This window comes from Salvelinus fontinalis, chromosome 21, assembly GCF_029448725.1.
Source record: "Salvelinus fontinalis isolate EN_2023a chromosome 21, ASM2944872v1, whole genome shotgun sequence".
NCBI lineage: Eukaryota > Metazoa > Chordata > Actinopteri > Salmoniformes > Salmonidae > Salvelinus > Salvelinus fontinalis.
The window spans coordinates 16167563-16189301 of NC_074685.1; the positions used below are offsets into that span (position 1 = coordinate 16167563).

The 21739-nt window shown below is 41.9% G+C and overlaps 1 protein-coding gene across 7 annotated transcripts in view; it reads right to left on the minus strand.

Annotated features, from left to right (window-relative positions):
• The window catches only part of LOC129818327 (microtubule-associated serine/threonine-protein kinase 3-like), a 170842-nt gene that overhangs the window by 37048 nt on the left and 112055 nt on the right, over nucleotides 1-21739 (minus strand). For all 7 annotated transcript variants that reach the window (XM_055874103.1, XM_055874102.1, XM_055874101.1 and 4 more), the window contains one exon: nucleotides 7464-7552. In XM_055874103.1, the coding sequence (XP_055730078.1) occupies nucleotides 7464-7552 (89 nt within the window). The remainder of the gene's footprint in view (nucleotides 1-7463; nucleotides 7553-21739) is intronic.

A 21739-nucleotide genomic window follows, 5' to 3' on the forward strand; every position in this document is an offset into this window, starting at 1 on the left:
CTTCAAATTTCTATTTCATACATTGTGACAATGACATGAGAATGGCCGCAAATGTTCAGAAAAGCAAGAGAAAATCCACTTTTTTATCCTATTAATTGTATATCGGTGGAGTTATCAGCTACTGTAAGAGTAGCCTTTAGGCTAATACCGTAGTCTAAATAGCTATGTTAACACAATGGCGTTATTCAAACAAAGACAGTCTAGGTGAAGACATCTGGCTATAAAAGACATTTACAACAGTCCATAAGATGGTAGTTAGACCTTAGCTAACAGTTGCTAATATTTGGGGTCTTGGGGTTTTATTGCAGAACTTGAAGTCCTATAGGGAGCCTCTACCAGGGAGGCCCTCCAAATGATCCCTCCATCTCTCAATCGCACCATCCATATGGACAGCATCCACCTATTACCCACAGGCCTACTGTTCTGTGGTTCTGCCTCAGGCTATTGAACACATCAAACTGCGGGGCTTTCCCCAACGGCAGCTACTAGGCCTTGTGTTCCCTCAGCAATAAGGTAAAGAACCAACCCTTGGTCCAACATGAATTAACCACAATTAACTCTGTAGCCAAAGGCTGGAGTAAACAGTTAATTAACTAAGGGCATCGATGGCAACCCCTGAGACAAATCTGATGATAGCAAGAGGGCTGTGTGATACTGGGGTGGTACTGAGGAACAGGGAGAGGCTGGTTACATGGTGATGTCACCTGTTTAATTGTGGTGTAATTTAATTATAGCTGATGAGCGTAGATCAGTAAATCACCAGGATGTAAATGTCCAGTGAAAATATCACTTTAAAAGTTCATATTCTTTTATATACACTGCTCAAAGAAATAAAGGGAACACTTAAACAACACAATGTAACTCCAAGTCAATCACACTTCTGTGAAATCAAACTGTCCACTTAGGAAGCAACACTGATTGACAAATTTCACATGCTGTTGTGCAAATGGAATAGACAAAAGGTGGAAATTATAGGCAATTTGCAAGACACCCCCAATAAAGGAGTGATTCTGCAGGTGGTGACCACAGACCACTTCTCAGTTCCTATGCTTCCTGGCTGATGTTTTGGTCACTTTTGAATGCTGGCGGTGCTCTCACTCTAGTGGTAGCATGAGACGGAGTCTACAACCCACACAAGTGGCTCAGGTAGTGCAGTTCATCCAGGATGGCACATCAATGCGAGCTGTGGCAAGGATGCAGTTTACATAGTAAGGAATAAGGAATTGCATTTTGTTAGAGATTGTTTGTCTGACAACAAATTGTCACTACATTTGGGAAAAACCTAATTGATTTTGTTTGGTACAAAACGTAGATTGCTTAGCTGACAAGATAACGGTAAATTGTACAGGCAAGGAGATTGGATATAAAACAAGTGTATCTTATCTTTGTGCATCCCTAGATCAATCCCTTTCTGGAGACCTGATTGCTGCTGCAAATAAAATCTAAAATGGAGAACAAATTTATATCGTAACACTAGATATTTTACCATTCAAGTTAAGAAACTGATTGTCTCAACCTTGATTCAGTGTCATTTTGATTATGCCTGCTCTACTTGGTATAGTGGGCACCAAAAAGATGAAAAAGAATGCAGGTCATGCAAAATAATGTTATCAGGTATATGCTGAATGTCCCCTCTAGGACCCACATAAGGGTCCAGGAGTTCCGGCAGGGGGGCTTGTTGCATTTGGAATCCAGAGTGAACAAACTTAAATCATATGTTTGACATCTTAAATGATCGTGCCCCAGGTTAGATGAAAAACCACATTGATAGGGTCTATAACCAACACAGTCCCAATACCAGAGCTAGTCTTAGGTCTTGTAAAATCCCAAGAGTAAAAAGTACTGCGAGGAGCACGTTTTTCCATACAGGCATTTGTCTATGGCAGTGGTTCCCAAACTTTTAAAGCCCCGTACCCTTTCAAACATTCAACATCCAGCTGCATACCCCCTCTAGCACCATGGTCAGCACACTCTCAAATGTTTTTTTTTTCGCCATCATTGTAAGCCAGCCACACACACACAATACAATACATTTATTAAACATAAGAATGAGTTTGAGTTTGTCGTCACAACCCGGCTCGTGGGAAGGGACAATGAGCTCTTATAGGACCAGGGCACAAATAATATAATAATAATAATCAATACTTTTGCTCTTATTTAGCCATCTTACATATAAAACCTTATTTGTTCATCAAAAATTGTGAATAGCTCACCACAGGTTAATGAGAAGGGTGTGCTTGAAAGGCTGCACATAACTCTGCAATGTTGGGTTGTATTGGAGAGAGTCTCAGTCTAAAATCATTTCCCACACACAGTCTGTGTCTCTATTTAGTTTTCATGCTAGTGAGGGCCGAGAACCCAATCTCACATAGGTACGTGGTTACAAAGGGCATCAGTGTTTTAACAGCGCGATTTGCCAAGGCAAGTAACTCTGAGCGCAGCCCAATCCAGAAATCTGGCAGTGGCTTCTTATTAAATTCAATTTTCACAGAACCGCTTGTTGCAATTTCGATGAGATTCTCTTGTTCAGATATTGGTAAGTGGACTGGAGGCAGGGCATGAAAGGGATAACGAATCCAGTTGTTTGTGTCATACGTTTCGGGAAAGTACCTGCGTAACTGCGCACCCAGCTCACTCCGGTGCTTTGCTATATCACATTTGACATTGTCCGTAAGCTTGAGTTAATTTGCACACAAAAAAAACATACAATGATTGTCCTTGTTAATGCAGACAGCTCCAACTTCTTAATCATAGCCTCAATTTTGTCCCGCACATTGAATATAGTTGCGGAGAGTCCCTGTATTCCTAAATTCAGATCATTCAGGTGAGAAAGAAACATCACCCAGATAAGCCAGTCGTGTGAGAAACTCGATATCATGCAAGCAGTCAGACAAGTGAAAATGTGAAAATTGAAATTGTCAGTAAAGAATTTTAAGCTCGTCTCTCAATTCCAAAAAACGTGTCATAACTTTGCCCCTTGATAACCAGCACACTACTTCTGTCCGTTGTAAAAGCGTTACATGGTCGCTGCCCATATCATTGCATAATGCAGAAAACATATGAGAGTTCAGGGGCCTTAAAGTGAACCATTTTCACTGTAGTGTCCAAAACGTCTTTCAAGCTGTCAGGCATTCCCTTGGCAGCAAGAGCCTCTCGGTGGATGCTGCAGTGTACCCAAGTGCTTCTCCGATAGAGTTAAGGGTGTCAAATCGGAGGGCCTCTTGTCCGGGCCTCTGGCAGTCTATGGGGGTGCCACAGGGTTCAATTCTTGGGCCGACTCTCTTCTCTGTATATATCAATGATGTCGCTCTTGCTGCTGGGGAGTCTCTGATCCACCTCTACGCAGACGACACCATTCTGTATACATCTGGCCCTTCTTTGGACACTGTGTTAACAACCCTTCAGACGAGCTTCAATGCCATACAACTCTCCTTCCGTGGCCTCCAACTGCTCTAAAATACAAATAAAAATAAAAACATGCTCTTCAACCGATCGCTGCCTGCACCTGCCCGTCCGTCCAGCATCCCTACTCTGGACGGTTCTGACTTAGAATATGTGGACAACTACAAATACCTAGGTGTCTGGTTAGACTGTAAACTCTCCTTCCAGACTCACATTAAACATCTCCAATCCAAAGTTAAATCTAGAATTGGCTTCCTATTTCGCAACAAAGCATCCTTCACTCGTGCTGCCAAACATACCCTCGTAAAACTGACCAATCCACTGATCCTCGACTTCGGCGATGTCATCTACAAAATAGCCTCCAATACCCTACTTAATAAATTGGATGCAGTCTATCATAGTGCCATCCATTTTGTCACCAAAGCCCCATATACTACCCACCACTGCGACCTGTACGCTCTCGTTGACTGGCCCTCGCTTCACACTCGTCGCCAAACCCACTGGCTCCAGGTCATCTACAAGACCGTGCTAGGTAAAGTCGCCCCTTATCTCAGCTTGCTGGTCACCATAGCATCACCCACCTGTAGCACGCGCTCCAGCAAGTATATCTCTCTGGTCACCCCCAAAGCCAATTCCTCCTTTGGCCGCCTCTCCTTCCAGTTCTCTGCTGCCAATGACTGAAACGAACTACAAAAATATCTGAAACTGGAAACATTTATCTGCCTCACTAGGTTTAAGCACCAGCTGTCAGAGCAGCTCACAGATTACTGCACCTGTACATAGCCCATCTATAATTTAGCCCAAACAACTACCTCTTCCCCTACTGTATTTATTTATTTATTTAGCTCATTTGCACCCCATTATTTATATTTCTACTTTACACATTCTTCCACTGCAAATCTACCATTCCAGTGTTTTACTTGCTATATTGTATTTACGTCACCACCGTGGCCTTTTTTTTTGCCTTTACCTCCCTTATCTCACCTCATTTACTCACATTGTATATAGACTTATTTTTTCTACTGTATTATGACTGTATGTTTGTTTTACTCCATGTGTAACTCTGTTGTTGTATGTGTCGAACTGCTTTGCTTTATCTTGGCCAGGTCACAATTGTAAATGAGAACTTGTTCTCAACTTGCCTACCTGGTTAAATGAAGGTGAAATAAAAATAAATAAAATAAAGTGGCGTCGGGAGCAACTGCTTGCACGCACGTTATCACTCCACTATGTCTCCCTGTCATGGCTTTTGCGCCATCAGTACAGATACCAACACATCTTGACCACCATGGATGTCACAAAGCTGTCCAGTACTTTAAAAAATATCCTGTCCTCTTGTCCTGGTTTCCAGTGGTTTGCAGAAGAGGATGTATTCTTTAATTGACCCCCTATAAACGTAACATGTGCCAGGCCCGCCACGTCTGTTAACTCATCCAGCTGTAACGCATATAATTCACTGGCTTGTATGCAAAGCAGTAATTGTTTCAAAACATCTCCTGCCATGTCACTGATGCATCATGAAACAGTGTGAAGAAGACATTGTCTGTATAGTTTTTTTGGCCTTTGCACCCAGCATTGTCCCAGCTATATCCACGGCAGCAGGAAGAATTAAGTCCTACAAAATAGTATGGGGCTTGCCTGTCCTAGCCACTCGGTAGCTCACCATATAAGACGCTGCTAGACCCTTCTTATTAATGGTATCTGTTGCTTTTATACACGTCTTACTACTTTGAAAGCCTTAATTCTCCCTCAAAAACCTCCCGTGGCTTATTTTTCAAATTCGCATGTTTTGATTCTAAATGTACTAGTGAAGGTCTCATCGAGTTGTGAGATAGTACTTTTGCACATATAACACACCGTGGCTGAGGAAAGGCACTACTCCAAATAAAAGTGAACCCAAAATCAATGTAGTTCATCATATTTGGCTGCATCAGATTCACAACTGTCAGTGTCCATGCCAGCTGGGCTAACAACAAATGTAGAATTACTGATGCTAGCATTGGATGTGCTCGTGGCAGCAGAACAACTTGCGTCGTCGACAGGTGCAGGTGTAGTACTGCTGGTAGTAGCGGTACTACCAATAGAGCTGTTATGTGTCTTACTTTTTTTTAACCAATTATACATTTTCGAGCAAACGGAATGAGCAGCAGCTACACATTTGGCTACTTACGGACCGTTAGTGGAATTCCTTCTGAGAGAGTAACAGTTAATGTGATTGGATGTTAATTATTTGACTAGGCTACCTGTATTTGACATTGTGTTGTTATTTTGCTGAACATTTTAAACATTTTGGCAGTGAAACGAGGCTCCTCAGGCGAGAAAAAAACCTCACCCAAATGTATAGCCCCGTTGGAAAATATAAATGGACTGTTTGAAAAAAATATATATTTTTTATAATGTGGATCACATTTTTATTTGGCGTACCCCAATGGGATTGCGCGTGTACCCCAGTTAGAGAATAACTGGACTATGGAATAGCCTTCCCTTGGAAATCAAGCAAAGAAAAAGTAAAAATAGCTTTAAAAAGCAGGCAAATGTTTTCATTTGGACAAGGTTGTCTAAGTAAGAGAAACCACTACACTGCCCCGTGTGCCCCTACTGCTTGTCAGGTGTATTTATTTGAAGGATCAGTATGATGTGCAATTAATAGATTGCTTTAATGTGAAATTAATATGGTTGATTAAGGTTAGGGAGAAGTGCAGTAAACAGTGCTACTTTTTAGGATGTCAATATAAATTAATGTATTTATGGTTGTTTGTAATTTCGTCTTGCCTTTTAATCATTAGGTTTTATTGTTTTTACCATCGAGGACCACTTTGGAAACCAGCATTTTAATTAATACTTTCAAGTGATATCCTCTGGGTCCACATTTTGTTGTATATGTCTGTTACCCAAAATAGGTCAAGTCCATTCTTCGATATGAATCGTATTTAGTCCAATTTTAATAGCAATGTAGACACAGGATAATACTGATGAATCTTATGTGTTTAGAGAAAAGACGCTGGGATTGCTTTGATAAGCAGCAGCAGTCGTAATAGAGTATACCGAGCAGATTTCAATCTAAATTAAATGCCATTTAGAAATCATATGTGAAAAACAATCACTAATGATCCAATATTCTTAATAGGAAAAAAAGCTATTTTCATAAAGAAGAACAGTGAACAAAATGTAAAATTACAGTGGGTAATGTTGACACACTCTCCAGCTTGGCTATCAACCAAATGCCAAAACAACTGCGACAGGCTGCAACAATGTAGAGTAACTAACACCTACTGTACGCCTAACATGAGAACTGGAAACAATGCTCTTACCGAATGTACATGCACCTGCAATACGTCTGTGCCAGCCAGTAAAGTTCTCCCAAAGTTCAACATTGTTATTACCGTCACTATTTCTTACATAGTTCATTTTAAGGACCGAGTTCTCTAGCAAGGTTAGAAAGTCTGACTGCGCAAATGGAGGGCCATTATCAGTGATTGGCCTGTCAGGAAATAAAACGCCCAAGCTGGAATAAATGAAGTCCACCCTCCCCTCTTTGCGCTCCTGTGCATTTCCTTCCTGAGCCCCGCCACTTCAGGATCCATTACAATCACAAATCACAGCTGGCTCCAATGTCCTCGCTCCGATAGCACAGCACACTCACCCTTTTAAACCATGGCATCAGAGACTGGCCTTTAGAAAGGCAGTAGTACTAAACGTTGACATTGAAAAAGTATTGCTGTTGAAGACAGGTTGCTAACATTTGAGACACTTGTGTGTTGTTGTGGCAAAGGTTCACAGAGAGAGACCGAGGATGATCTTGTGGGTGACTAATGAACCACAAAGAGACTGCACTTCAGACACATGGTTTTTCCAGACTTCTTCATTTACCCACAGACAATGGCCTTCATTCAGGGATAGAACACTCTGGCCAACCAAAGCCACTTAGCATGCGAGCAAGCACAACAACATTAATCAACAACATTAATTATGTCTGTCACTCATTGGGGCACTTCACACACATCAAAACAGATGCCTGTACAAAGATAATGGGCACACGCACATGCGCACACACACCTTACCTGTATGTGATGAGAGGGGGGAGTGAGGTCGCGCAAGCACTGAAGACTGACCACTTCCTATCAGGCTTTTTCTGTTGCTCGTCCTGCAGCTATGAAAACAGACAGTAAGAGGTTAGACAGCTAAACAGGGAGAGCGAGACAAAGCCAGCCAGTCACTCACAGTGCTTTATTATCTAAGTAAACATGCCAGATGTAATCATAGCTACTTAACATGCACTACACATTCCACTGCACATAGTTCACTTATGCATCACTCACATCCACAAAAATGACTTCCAGTGCAAAGACATGGAAACTCTTTCAACCTTTTTCCCCACATTCTTGCATTCATATAGGTTTGCACTAGGAGTACGATGAAGTTGCCCTAGATGCCATTCTTCCCCAGGGGAAGGCTAGTACTGGAGCAGAATAAGGTGACCCTACACCGTTAGGGAACGTCTACCTGGAGCTTTGCAATTCCACATAATACAATTCTAGAGGCCCAGATCTATTCTATAGGCCAAAGTGACCCACCAGATCTATTCTATAGGCCAATGTGACCCACCAGATCTATTCTATAGGTCAATCCGCCACGGAAGGTACCACCAGATTTTCTTTATCATCCACCAGATTTCTCCTATAGGCCAATGTGACCCACCAGATCTCTCCTATAGGCCAATGTGACCCACCAGATCTCTCCTATAGGCCAATGTGACCCACCAGATCTTTCCTATAGGCCAATCCTGCCACAGCCAGCAGGATCCATTAAACATCATAAATCCCCCAGCACTCAACGACCAGGCCGTCTCAGCAACATGAGTACTGTAACTGATTAATGATAATAGTCCTCATTAGCACCTCTGATTAGCCCGAGGATGGGCCTTTTCTGTGGATTATTAAACACAGCACTCAAGACCTGATTCTACACCCAGAGGAAGCTAAAAATACTGCACTGGTGGTAGAGAGCAAATTCAGTTAACAGGGACTCATGTAGAAAGAGGTAAGTGCTAATAGGTCTAGTTAACAATAGTTTTAAAAGATGGATTGTTCTGCTTACTCAATGAAAAAAGGCAGCAGTGGGTGTTGTCAATGAAAACAACTATTGTAGCCACTCCCTGAATCATTAGACAAATCAAACTGGACTTTGACTAATATGCACATTGCTCACCAAATAAACATTGAACAGCAAAAATCGTTGCCTGACTACCCAAATTCCTTGCTCCGGCCAAACGCTACACCACGGACAATGTTAGTTTCTTCTCCTCAATGAGTCTGGATCTGAGAACCACCCCAACAATTTTCGAGAATGGAAATCGATTCTAGACTGTCTGATTAGTCCCAGAAACCAACAGGTTAGGCCAGAGCCAGAATACGTGTCGGTAAAGCAGCATTTCGAAAATTTGTCATTGGCTTGGATCCTCTGATTGGTTAGAGATGATCCAATCGCACAAGACTTTTGTACAACACCCCTCATTTTAACATCACCACAAAAAACTACAATGATGGCTGTCTCAGACTGAAGTATGTAGCCAATGACAGAGCAGCAGAAAAATTCAGTTTGAGTCGGCAGGCGACAAAAATCGCTCTTCAATAGCATGACAGTAAATATATGCCTACAAACATTTCATAAACAACTGTTAGTAATTTTCTTTGGCCTGGCATACCGTCCTCTGCAACGTTTCCACAATCTGTACCACTTATGGTTGCCAGAATCCTGCATCCCATTCACTCTAGGTATTCAAACTATGCTCTCCTCAGTTCCAACAATGTTCATATTCTCCATTAAAACACATGGAGGCTTCCAACTCCTTAGTCCAGGTGTAACAGTGGTACTAATAAAACATTTTACTTCTATAGCAGTTTGGAAAACATTAAAACCCCTTCAGAGACATCAATAAGAGAAGTGAAAAATATATATATTATTAAATCAAATCCATAAAAAGTGTCCCTTAAAGAGCATCTTGCTTGGGTGACAGCCTCAGGAGGAAATGAAGGACAGACCGGTGCCGGGTACAGTAGCTATCTAATGTCACGCTAAGTGCTGACAAAGCAGATCCTCTTATTTAGCCGGGCTTAGGTAGCAAAGACGTAACAGTAGCCTCAATCCATTCTGACAAAGCACTTTAGCCTACTGCTACCGAGCGGAAGAATTGGGATGCCTATTGTGTATTTTGTAAATCGCAACATCTGATGACTTTGATATTACTCACATTAGTAATTAATTCATGTTTTTATTGTGACTCATAAGGGTGGGATATTTTGAATCACAACAGGGGAGTTCAGTCATTTACACAGGAAAAGGTTTGAAGGAACAATTGCTCCATCACTCAATCTCAGTGGAAAATGCACTTGGGAATGTACAATGTTTCAATCTTCAGAGAACATGAATTGAACATATACTGAAGAAAAAAAAACAGCAACAACTACAAAGATTTTACTGAGTTACAGTTCAAAAGGAAACCAGTCAATTAAAATGAATTCATTAGGTCCTAATCTATAGATTTCACATGACTGTGCAGCGCCACAGCCACAGGTGGGCCTGGGAGGCCCACCATCACTAACTAACAGGGATGCAAACAAATTTGTGCACAAAATATGAGAAACTTTATGTGCGTATGGAAAATGTTTGGGAAATGTTATTTCAGCTCATGAAAAATGGAACATGTTGAGTTTATATATTTGTTCAGTATATATTTCACTACAGACTTCAATACCCACATCACACTGCAATATATAGACTATGTGCCTTTCCCAAAGGGCACAGTCTGAAAATACCTCATTCTTAAAAACATTCACTGCAAGGTCGGACCTCAATGAGACTGTCTGTGATTGTGTAACCTCCTGCTCAGCAGAGAGCCATGTCGATTCACATCACATTAAGCTGACATTGAGGCACATTTCATACATTGTACTGTAGCCATGACTAGATCTTGTCCCTTGCAGTGTTTTAGGATAGGAGCTGAGGCTTTGCTAGAAAGTATGACGCAGTGTGTCACATCATGGCTAGAGGACTATGTAGTTTCATAGAGGCAGAGATAGAGTTGTAGAAGCAGGGTGTGTGTGTTTCACAGGTGTAGATGCGCACATGCACACAAACTGGCATTCTGTCAGGTCCCTGGCGAGGCAGCTGCTACAGGTGACATTGCAGAGCCCTTGGTGCTCTGATCTTAAATGCTCTCTCAGTGAGGAGGCACTTTCATGTGAAAAGACTGCATTAGGTGTGCATCAGGCATTCACATTGTTCACTTCTCCTCTGAACAATTGAAAATGTTAATGCTCAAGCATTCTCAACATATAATGGAGTTACAAATCGGCCCTTAGCACCTAAAACTTTACATACAGTTGAATTCGGAAGTTTGCATACACCTAAGCCAAATACATTTAAACTCAGAGATTCACAATTCCTGACATTTAATCCTAGTAGAAATTCCATCTTAGGTCATTTAGGATCACCACTTTATTTTAAGAATGTGAAATGTCAAAATAATAGTAGAGAGAATGATTTATTTCAGCTTTTATTTCTTTCATCACATTCCCAGTGGGTCAGAAGTTTACATACTCTATTACTATTTCATAGCATTGAATTTAAATTGTTTAAAACTTGGGTCAAACGATTTGGGTAGCCTTCCACAAGCTTCCCACAAAAAGTTGGTGAATTTTGGCCATTCCGCCTGACTGAGCTGGTGTAACTGAGTCATGTTTGTAGGCCTCCTTGCCCGCAAACGCTTTTTCAGTTCTGCCCACAAATTTTCTACAGGATTGAGGTCAGGGCTTTGTGATGGCCACTCCAATACTTTGACTTTGTTGTCCTTAAGCCATTTTGCCACAACTTTGGAAGTTTGCTTGGGGTCATTGCCCATTTGGAAGACTCATTTGCGACCAAGCTTTAACTTCCTGACTGATGTCTTGAGATGTTGCTTCAATATATCCACATAATTTTCCATCCTCATGATGCCATCTATTATGTAAAGTGCACCTGTCCCTCCTGCAGCAAAGCACCCCACAACATGATGCTGCCACCCTCGTCCTTCACGGTTGGGATGGTGTTCTTCGGCATGCAAGCCTCCCCTTTTTCCTCCAAACATAACGATTATCATTATGGCCAAACAGTTCTATTTTTGTTTCATCAGACCAAAGGACATTTCTCCAAAATGTATCTTTGTCACCACGTGCAATTGAAAAACGTAGTCTGGCTTTTTATGGCGGTTTTGGAGCAGTGGCTTCTTCCTTGCTGAGCGGCCTATCAGGTTATGTCGATATAGGACTCTTACTGTGGGATATAGATACTTTTGAACCCATTTCCTCCAGCATCTTCACAAGGTCCTTTGCTGTTGTTCTGGGATTGATCTGGAACTTTTCGCACCAAAGTACGTTCATCTCTAGGAGACCGAACCAGTCTCCTTCCTGATTGGTATGACGGCTGCATGGTCCCATTGTGTTTATACATGCATACTATTGTTTGCACAGATGAACGTGGTACCTTCAGCCGTTTGGAAATTGCTCCCAAGGATGGACTAGACTTGTGAAGGGCTATAATATTTTTGAGGTTTTGGCTGATTTCTTTTGATTTTCCCATGATGTCAAACGAAGAGGCACTGAGTTTGAAGGTAGGCCTTGAAATACATACATAGGTACACCTCCAATTGACTCAAATTATGTCAATTAGCCTATCAGAAGCTTCTAAACCCATGACATCCTTTACTGGAAGCTGTTAAAATGCACAGTCAACTTAGTGTTTGTAAACTTCTGACCCACTGGAATTGTGACACAGTGAATTATAAGTGAAATAATCTGTCTGTAAACAATTGTCTGAAAAATTACTTGTGTCATGCACAAAGTAGATGTCCTAACCGACTTGCCAAAACGAAAGGTTGTTAAAACTTCTTATGGCTGCAGGGGCAGTATTGAGTAGCTTGGAAGAAAGGTGCACAGAGGTGCCCAGAGTAAACGTCCTGATCCTCAGTCATAGTTGCTAATATATGCATATTATTAGTACTATTGAATAGAAAACACTCTGAAGTTTCTAAAACTGTTTGAAGTATGTCTGTGAGTATAACAGAACTCATATGGCAGGCAAAAACCTGAGAAAAAATCCAAACAGGAAGTGGAAATTCTGAGGCTGGTCGATTTTCAACCAAGATCCTATTAAAATCACAGCGAGATATGGATGAGTTTGCACTTCCTACGGCTTCCACTAGATGTCAACAGTCTGTAGAACCTTGTCTGATGCCTCAACTGTGAAGGGAGTAGAGAGGGGAATTAGTCAGGTCTGCCATGACCTGACCATTCTTTGACCATGCGCATTCACATGAGAGGGAGCTCTGTTCCATCGCACTTCTGAAGTCAATGTAATTCTCCGGTTGGAACGTTGTTAAAAACATTCTAAAGATTGATTCAATACATCGTTTGACATGTTTCTACTGACTGTTACGGAACTTTTGGACATTGTCAGCTTTTAGTGAACGCGCTTCCTGACGTTGGATTTGTTTACCAAACACGCTACAAAAATAGCTATTTGAACATGAATGATGGACATTACCGAACAAAACAAACATTTCTTGTGGCAGTGGTTGTCCTGGGAGTGCATTCCGACGAAGATCAGCAAAGGTAAGTGAAGATTTATAATGCTTTTTATGAGTTTTGATGACTGCCCATTTTGGCGGGTAACTGTATGGCTTGCTTTTGTGGCTGAACGCTGTTTTCAGATTATTGAATATTGTGTTTTGCCGTAAAGCTTTTTGAAATCTGACACAGTGGTTGCAATAAGAACAAGTGTATCTTTAATTCTATGGAAAACATGTATCTTTCATCAAAGTTTATGATGAGTATCTGTTATTTGACGTGGCTCTCTGCAATTTCTCCGGATATTTTGGAGGCTTTTCTGAACATGGCGCCAATGTAAACTGAGGTTTTTGGATATAAATATGAACTTAATCGAACAAGACATATATGTATTGTGTAACATGAAGTCCTATGAGTGTCATCTGATGAAGAGCAAAGGTTAGTGACTCATTTTATCTCTATTTGTGCTTTTTGTGACTCCTCTCTTTGGCTGAAAAAATGGCTGAATTTTTCATATATCCACTATCCAGGTGGTGAGTCAAAGAGGATAAGGGTTAACCCAGGCTATTTATGCCCCGTCAGTGCAGGATTAGAGTTGGTGGTGACCTAACATAATCGTTTTTGGTGCTTTCGCTGAAAAGCCTATTTGAAATCGGACACTTTGGTGGGATTAACAACAAGATTACCTTTAAAATTGTATAAGATGTTTGAGGAATTTTAATTATGAGATTTCTGTTGTTTGAATTTGGCGCCCTGCACGTTCACTGGCTGTTGTCATATCATCCCGTTCACGGGATTGCAGCCATAAGAAGTTATTAACAAGAAATTTGTGGAGTGGTTGAAAAACAAGTTTTAATGACTTCAACCTAAGTGTATGTAAACATCCGACTTGAACTGTAGATCTGAAAAGCTTGGTAGAAGCAATATCTCCATCTTACCCTCCAATATAGACTAGGTGCAATTATACACATATTGAATAATCCAATCCAACAATTTGAGATCTATGGCAAGTGGCTAGTAGTAGATTTGGAATGCAGCCTATGAATATGTCTCTGTCAGAGACGGGATGAAGCCTTAGTGCTGCTAGACGACAGTGCAAGAAGCACACAGTGTAATGACTAATCTAACTAGGAACAGATTCTATTCAGCCACAAATCTCAGAGAAATTGAAGGAAAAGGACAAAAGCTCAGAATCATGGTTGTCATGGCTCCAAAGTTTTATAAGAACAGAAACGTAGGAACTGGAAAACCTTGTTATTTTCAAAGAACACTCAGACTACAGTAGATTACTAGTATTTAGTATTTTATTAGGATTGCCATTAGCTGTTGCCAAGGGAGCCTCTACTCTTCCTGGGGTCCAAACAGGAACAAAGCAACACATTACAATATACCCATTTACAATATAAAATGTACAATATTACAATGTGTGAGTGTGTGTGTCTCTTCACAGTCCGTGTTGCAACGTGAGGTGTTGTTTTATGTGTTTTTTTAAATAGATTTTCCTACTAGCTTGAAGTTACCCGATGTGGAAGAGAGTTTCATGTAGTCATTTAGTACATTTCCCAGCCTCTGTTTTTTGACTTAGGGACTGTGAAGAGACCTCTGGTGGCATGTCTTGAAGTTTAAATAATGATTAGTTACTAATAATAAATCAAATAAACTTTCTGTTATGTGTTTTTTATTGACATCTCAAAACACTGTTACAAAGGCACTAACTACACTGCTCAAAAAAATAAAGGGAACACTTAAACTCAATGTAACTCCAAGTCAATCACATTTCTGTGAAATCAAACTGTCCACTTAGGAAGCAACACTGATTGACAATAAATTTCACATGCTGTTGTGCAAATGGAATAGACAAAAGGTGGAAATTATAGGCAATTAGCAAGACACCCCCAATAAAGGAGTGATTCTGCAGGTGGTGACCACAGACCACTTCTCAGTTCCTATGCTTCCTGGCTGATGTTTTGGTCACTTTTGAATGCTGGCGGTGCTTTCACTCTAGTGGTAGCATGAGACGGAGTCTACAACCCACACAAGTGGCTCAGGTAGTGTAGCTCATCCAGGATGGCACATCAATGCGAGCTGTGGCAAGAAGGTTTGCTGTGTCTGTCAGCGTAGTGTCCAGAGCATGGAGGCGCTACCAGGAGACAGGCCAGTACATCAGGAGACGTGAAGGAGGCCGTAAGAGGGCAACAACCCAGCAGCAGGACCGCTACCTCCGCCTTTGTGCAAGGAGGAGCACTGCCAGAGCCCTGCAAAATGACCTCCAGCAGACCACAAATGTGCATGTGACTGCTCAAACGGTCAGAAACAGACTCTATGAGGGTGGTATGAGGGCCCGACGTCCACAGGTGGGGGTTGTGCTTACAGCACAACACCGTGCAGGACGTTTGGCATTTGCCAGAGAACACCAAGATTGGCAAATTCGCCACTGGGGCCCTGTGCTCTTCACAGATGAAAGCAGGTTCACACTGAGCACGTGACAGACGTGACAGAGTCTGGAGACGCCGTGGAGAACGTTCTGCTGCCTGCAACATCTTCCAGCATGACCGGTTTGGCAGTGGGTCAGTCATGGTGTGCGGGGGCATTTTTTGGGGGGCCGCACAGCCCTCCATGTGCTCGCCAGAGGTAGCCTGACTGCCATTAGGTACCGAGATGAGAGCAGCAGACACCTTGTGAGACCATATGCTGGTGCGGTTGGCTGGGTTGGGTTCCTCCTAATGCAAGACAATGCTAGACCTCATGTGGCTGGAGTGTGTCAGAAGTTCCTGCAAGAGGAAGGTATTGATGCTATGGACTGGCCCACCCGTTCCCCAGACCTGAATCCAATTGAGCACACCTGGGACATCATGTCTCGCTCCATCCACCAACACCACGTTGCACCACAGACTGTCCAGGAGTTGGCAAATGCTTTAGTCCAGGTCTGGGAGGAGATCCCTCAGTAGACCATCCGCCACCTCATCAGGAGCATGCCCAGGCGTTGTATTGAGGTCATACAGGCACGTGGATGCCACACACACTACTGAGCCTCATTTTGACTTGTTTTAAGGACATTACATCAAAGTTGGATCAGCCTGTAGTGTGGTTTTCCACTTTAATTTTGAGTGCGACTCCAAATCCAGACCTCCATGGGTTGATAAATTTGATTTCCATTGATAATTTTTGTGTGATTTTGTTGTCAGCACATTCAACTATGTAAAGAAAAAAGTATTTAATAAGAATATTTCATTCATTCAGATCTAGGATGTGTTATTTTAGTGTTACCTTTATTTTTTGAGCAGTGTATATAATGTGAGTTGGCCAACTCCAACTTATCTAAATACAGTATGTGAATATTCTATAGGCTATGGGAGACCGAGGCGGGAAGAACTGGTTCACCGGCGACCCCCAATCCCCCTCAGACTTGGCCGACACACCTACCCACAGGCCGTGCGGAAAGGGGAAAGGGGGAGAGCCGGTCAGGCATAACCCAGGCGACATGGGGAGATGCGGGAAACCGAGCTTGGGCGAGAGCCGAAGCCCCATTATGGCCCAGAATCCCGCAACAAGAGAAAGACAAGGGGCATGAGCCCCCTACAACTACCTAGTGGAGCAGAATTTTGTTTTTGAGCACAGCACCGAACCGGCAGCTGGCAACCCGTTAACTATCTTTCCACAGGTTCACCTACAGAAACCAATCTAAGGACCTCACTGAACCATCCAATCGGTAGTAGCGAAAGGTGGTGTGTATAAAGGGCAGGGACTTAACACGTGTTTATAACCCACCCACAGGCCGTGCGGGAATTCCTCGCTCATGGGAAAAGAAAAAAAAAAATCGCAATCCCCAAACCCTATCACAAGTAGGCTTTAGCGGGTTACCCATGCCTCTCGGCGAAGGGTAGACACGCCAATCGGCTCAGTGTGGCGCGCGTGCAGCCCCAGGCATCACAGACCTGTTATTGCTCAATCTCGTGTGGCTGAACGCTACTTGTCCCCTAAAGAAGTTGGACGCCGACAGCTCTGGCCGCATAACTAGTTTAAAGTTTATTAGTTGTCATGTCCGTTATTGGAATTAACAAAACAAATCACTCCACCAACTAAGAGTGGTCATGCACCACCACCCACAGAATCGAGAAAGAGCTGTCAAATCTTTTCATGTCCGGGCGAGGTTTCCTGAGTCAAATTAAGCCGGATGCTCCACTCCTGCTGCTGCTCTTCTGTCAATTCCTGTAAGTTTCAGCATTGCAACAATACTCCCCCCTGGAACCCAGAATCTGGTTTCTGGCGGGTCAATCTGGCGGGTCATGGGAATAAAGCTGCCGGATCGCTAGCTGGCATCGCTTATGGTCAGAACTACAACGGTATCTGATAGTCTTTAAACCGCCGACTTTCATTCTTGATTAATGAAAACAGTCTTGCACCAGTCCAAGAATTTCACGTCAAGCGGCACAATATGTATGCCCCCGGCAGTCCCTCTTAACCACTGGCCAAGTTCAGAAGAAAACAATAACAAAATAGAACCAGAGTCTTTCTCCATTATTCCTAGCTGCGGTATTCAGGCCACGGTCTGCTTTGAACACTTTTTAAGACCCCAAGGGACACCCAGTTAAGCGTATCGTAGCTGAGAAAGGCCGTAGCTCAACTCGCGGCAGACCGTCAGTTTATACCCGAGGTCCAACAGCTTTTTAACTGTAGCAACTTTAAGATGCACTATTGGATATGGAATTACCGCAGCTGCTGGCATCAAATTTGCCCACCAATGTATCCTCATTAAAGGATTTCAAGCGTACCCATTGCAATTACAGGGCCTCTAAAGAGTCCTGTATTGTTATTTTTCATCACTACCTCCCTGAGTCAGGAGTGGGTAATTTGTGTGCCTTCTGCCCTCCTTGGATGTGGTAGCTGTTTTTCAGGCTTCCTCTCTGGAATCGAACCCTGATTCCCCATTTATGAATATTATCATCTCCCAACTCTTTGCAAATGTAGGGATCATCGTCTCTCCTTACAAGCGAAAGGGGGATACCATTTCTTGCACAGTCCGAACAGTGTGATATAGTCATGGCGGACCGAGGACATCTTCTAACGAACAAGCCAATTCATCTATTAGGGTTTATCATGACAATAAGGAAAAAGGGTCCGTCTTGTACAGATGTCTTCAAATGTGGAATGAATAGGAATTATGAAAAAAGTGCTTCCTCACAAACTATGATTTGAGCTGGTCAAACAGTTGCCATTAAGTTAGCATCGTTATGAGATGATAGACATTATAAGGGGGTCATACATTCTTATGACAAGTCCTACAACGCATTATAACCACATAATAACACAATATACTTGTTCAGACTTCTGTGGAAGAGCCTTAGGTAGATACATTAACTATGGAGGGGTTTAAGATGAATATACAGTATGATGCCACACACAGTACATTCGGAAAGTATTCAGACCACTTTTTACACATTTTGTTACGTTATAGCCTTATTCAAAAATTGCTGTAAAAAAAATGTCCCTCAAACTACACAAAATATCTCAATGACAAAGCAAAAACTGGTTTCAAAATAAAAAAATGAAATATCAATAAATGTAATCAATTTTGGAATAAGGCTGTACATTACACAATTTGGAAAAAGTGAAGTGGTCTGAATACTTTCCAAGTGCACTGTATATCTAGTTGGTGTTACCCCTATCTAAAACTCAAAGGTATTCTCTCCACTTGTGTAAGCAATGGAAACTCCTGGTCCGTCAGGAGGTAAATCATGTTTGCTCTGGGGGCACCTACCTGTCTGCCAAACAACTACAAACTGCTTCAGATAACAGATGTTCAAGTTGGTGGACAGGGACATTGTGAAACGTCAATCAGGGGAGCCGAAACATTCATCATGATAGCCAGCTGAATAATATCCACTATCCAGGTGGTGAGTCAAAGAGGATAAGGTTTAACCCAGGCTATTTAGGCCCCGTCAGTGCAGGATTAGACCAGGAGAGTGCCACACTTCTGCCCAGTGGACACACTGAGTCGCACTCACTTCCTCACTCAACGGACCTTCTCTAGATAGACAGGTACACGCACACACAAAGGTAGCCTAGTGGTTAGAGTGTTGGGCCAGTAACCGAAAGGTTGCTGGATTGAATCCCCGAGCTGACAAGGTAAAAATCTGTCTTCTGCCCCTGAGCAAGGCAGTTAACCCACTGTTCCCCGGGCGCCGAAGACGTGGATGTCGATTAAGGCAGCCCCACGCACCGCTCTCATTCAGAGGGGTTGGGTTAAATGCGAAAGACGCATTTCACTTGAATGCATTCAGTTGTACAACTGACTAGGTATCCCCCTTCCTTTCCAAACAGACAGGTCTAATGTCCAGGGTCAGTCCACACAAGAATAGTAATACAAACTTAGTACTGTCATTACATTAAGTATTGTCATTACACTTGTGCTCAAATCTATTCCCTCACCATGTCTCCATTCTCATAGAGACATGTTACACCCAAAAAGCCATCACAAAAGGCCGTTTAACAGGAGAAGCAGAGCGAAATCACTTCCCTGTTGCCTTATACTTACAGGGCCAGGCAACAACAACATTAGTTAGTTTATTGTTCTGTGTAAACTGCCACCACAGTACAGGTTAGGCTGTAGGAGAGATATTGTGCCACTCTCGGTATACAAACGGACGTTGACAGAAAAACCGTTCTTTAAAAAAAAATAACATTTTAGCATGACAGCATTCATCAGTGATATTTATCCTGTGGTACAGTATACAACTCATGACAGATTAAGAGGGGGGAGGAAAAAGAAAGTGAAACGTGATTGTCTAATGATGCTTTATACTGGGAATAAAGGAGCCCAGGGCAAAGACGATACAGTGAAAGTAGGCCAGTCCTGCTTGTATGTTGTGCCTAGCAAGGTTTGCCAGTCTCAGTGATATGCAAAACCTCTCCGCCTCATTCGCAGCCATTATTGTGCACCATGTGAAATCAGCACTTAGCTAGCTAGCCATCAGTCTCTCTGGCAATGGAATAGAGCGTTTTTTATCAAACAAACCACCATCTGTTGTGTAAAAAAGGTAAATGGATTCAAGCCAGGTTTATGTTCTTGCCCGTTGTGCGGTTGTCTGTGCCCAATAATGTTTGTACCATGTTTTGTACCACAACCATGTTGTTGTCATGTGTTGCTGCCTTGCTATGTTGTCGTCTTAGGTCTCCCTTTATGTAGTGTTGTCTCTTGTCGTGATGTGTGTTCTGTCCTATATATGTATTTTATTTGTTTTATTTTTAATCCCAGCCCCCGTCCCCACAGGAGGCCTTTTTCCTTTTGGTAGGCCGTCATTGTAAATAAGAATTTGCTCTTAACTGACTTGCCTAGTTAAATAAAGGTTCAATACAATAAAAAATTAAGGTGCTCCTACAATATATTGGGTCTTGTTTGATCGAGGCAACAAAGGAAACCCTGTTGAGAGACAAATTGTGTGGAAATATAAAATCTCTGCTGTTCGTGCATTCTATTACATTAATTTCCTGGCGAATGAAACATTACAAGACTTTATGTTGTAAATCAAGTAAAAAGTGTGTTAGATTATGGCTTGTTTACTAGCTTCTAGTTCAGCAAGGCATTAAAATAGCCAATAATTTACAACACTGCTTTCCAATCTGAGCAAATAAAAAGTATTTCTTATCTTGACCCATGACAGCAACAAGAAGTCATGATTCCTCGTTTTTTATGTCTTTAAGCTTTTCTTCCTTGTCAAGAGATGCCAATATACAACATACAGGCACACAGAAAGAGCAAGAAAGAAACATACAGAAAAAGAGGGGGGGGTAGAGATTATGTGCTCTTCCTCCCCAGCTAAAGTATCTGTCACTAATGCACTATGGGTCATATTTTGGTCATTGGGGATTACTGCTTTCACAGAAATTATTCTGTTGAAATTGTTAAAACGTAATACCTAACAAATATATTCCGATATTGCATGTCCTTTTAGCCTGAAAGATTCTACTTGAAAAATGGTCATCATATTGTTGTATTAGAAAGAATGGATAATGTCACAACACAAATACCAAACACCGGGCACTTCTTCAGATGGCTGAATGGTTCAAGTGGCATCACAGATAGAAATATGACAAAAAGGAGACAATATTTTTTCTGAATAACATGTGGAGTTAGAGAACAATGTCATCTCTATCTGCATTACAAAATTGTGGATAAACCCATAGAGTTCATCCCAGTTCTGGACATGACCAGAGCTCTGCTCTCACATGCAGTGGTGTAAAGTACTTAAGTATAAATACTTGAAAGTACTACTTAAGTCGTTTGAGGGTATCTGTACTTTACTATTTAAATTTTTGACAACTTTTACTCCACTACATTCCTAAAGAAAATTATGTACTTTTTACTCCACAAATTTTCCCAGACACCCAAAAGTACCCATTACATTTTGAATGCTTAGCAGGACAGGAAAATTGTCTAATTCACACAGTTATCAAGACAACATCCCTGGTAATCCCTACTGCCTCTGATCTGGCAGACTCACTAAACACACATGCTTCGTTTGTAAATGATGTCAGAGTGTTGGAGCATGCCCCTGGCTATCAGTAAATAATACAAATAAAAAAAGATTATGCCGCCGTCTGGTTTGCTTTATAAGGAATAAAAAAGTATTTATACTTAATTACATTTACTTCAGATTTTATAAAACCTTTATTTAACTAGGCCTGTCAGTTAAGAACAAATTCTCCTTTACAATGACGGCCTACCCCGGCCAAAC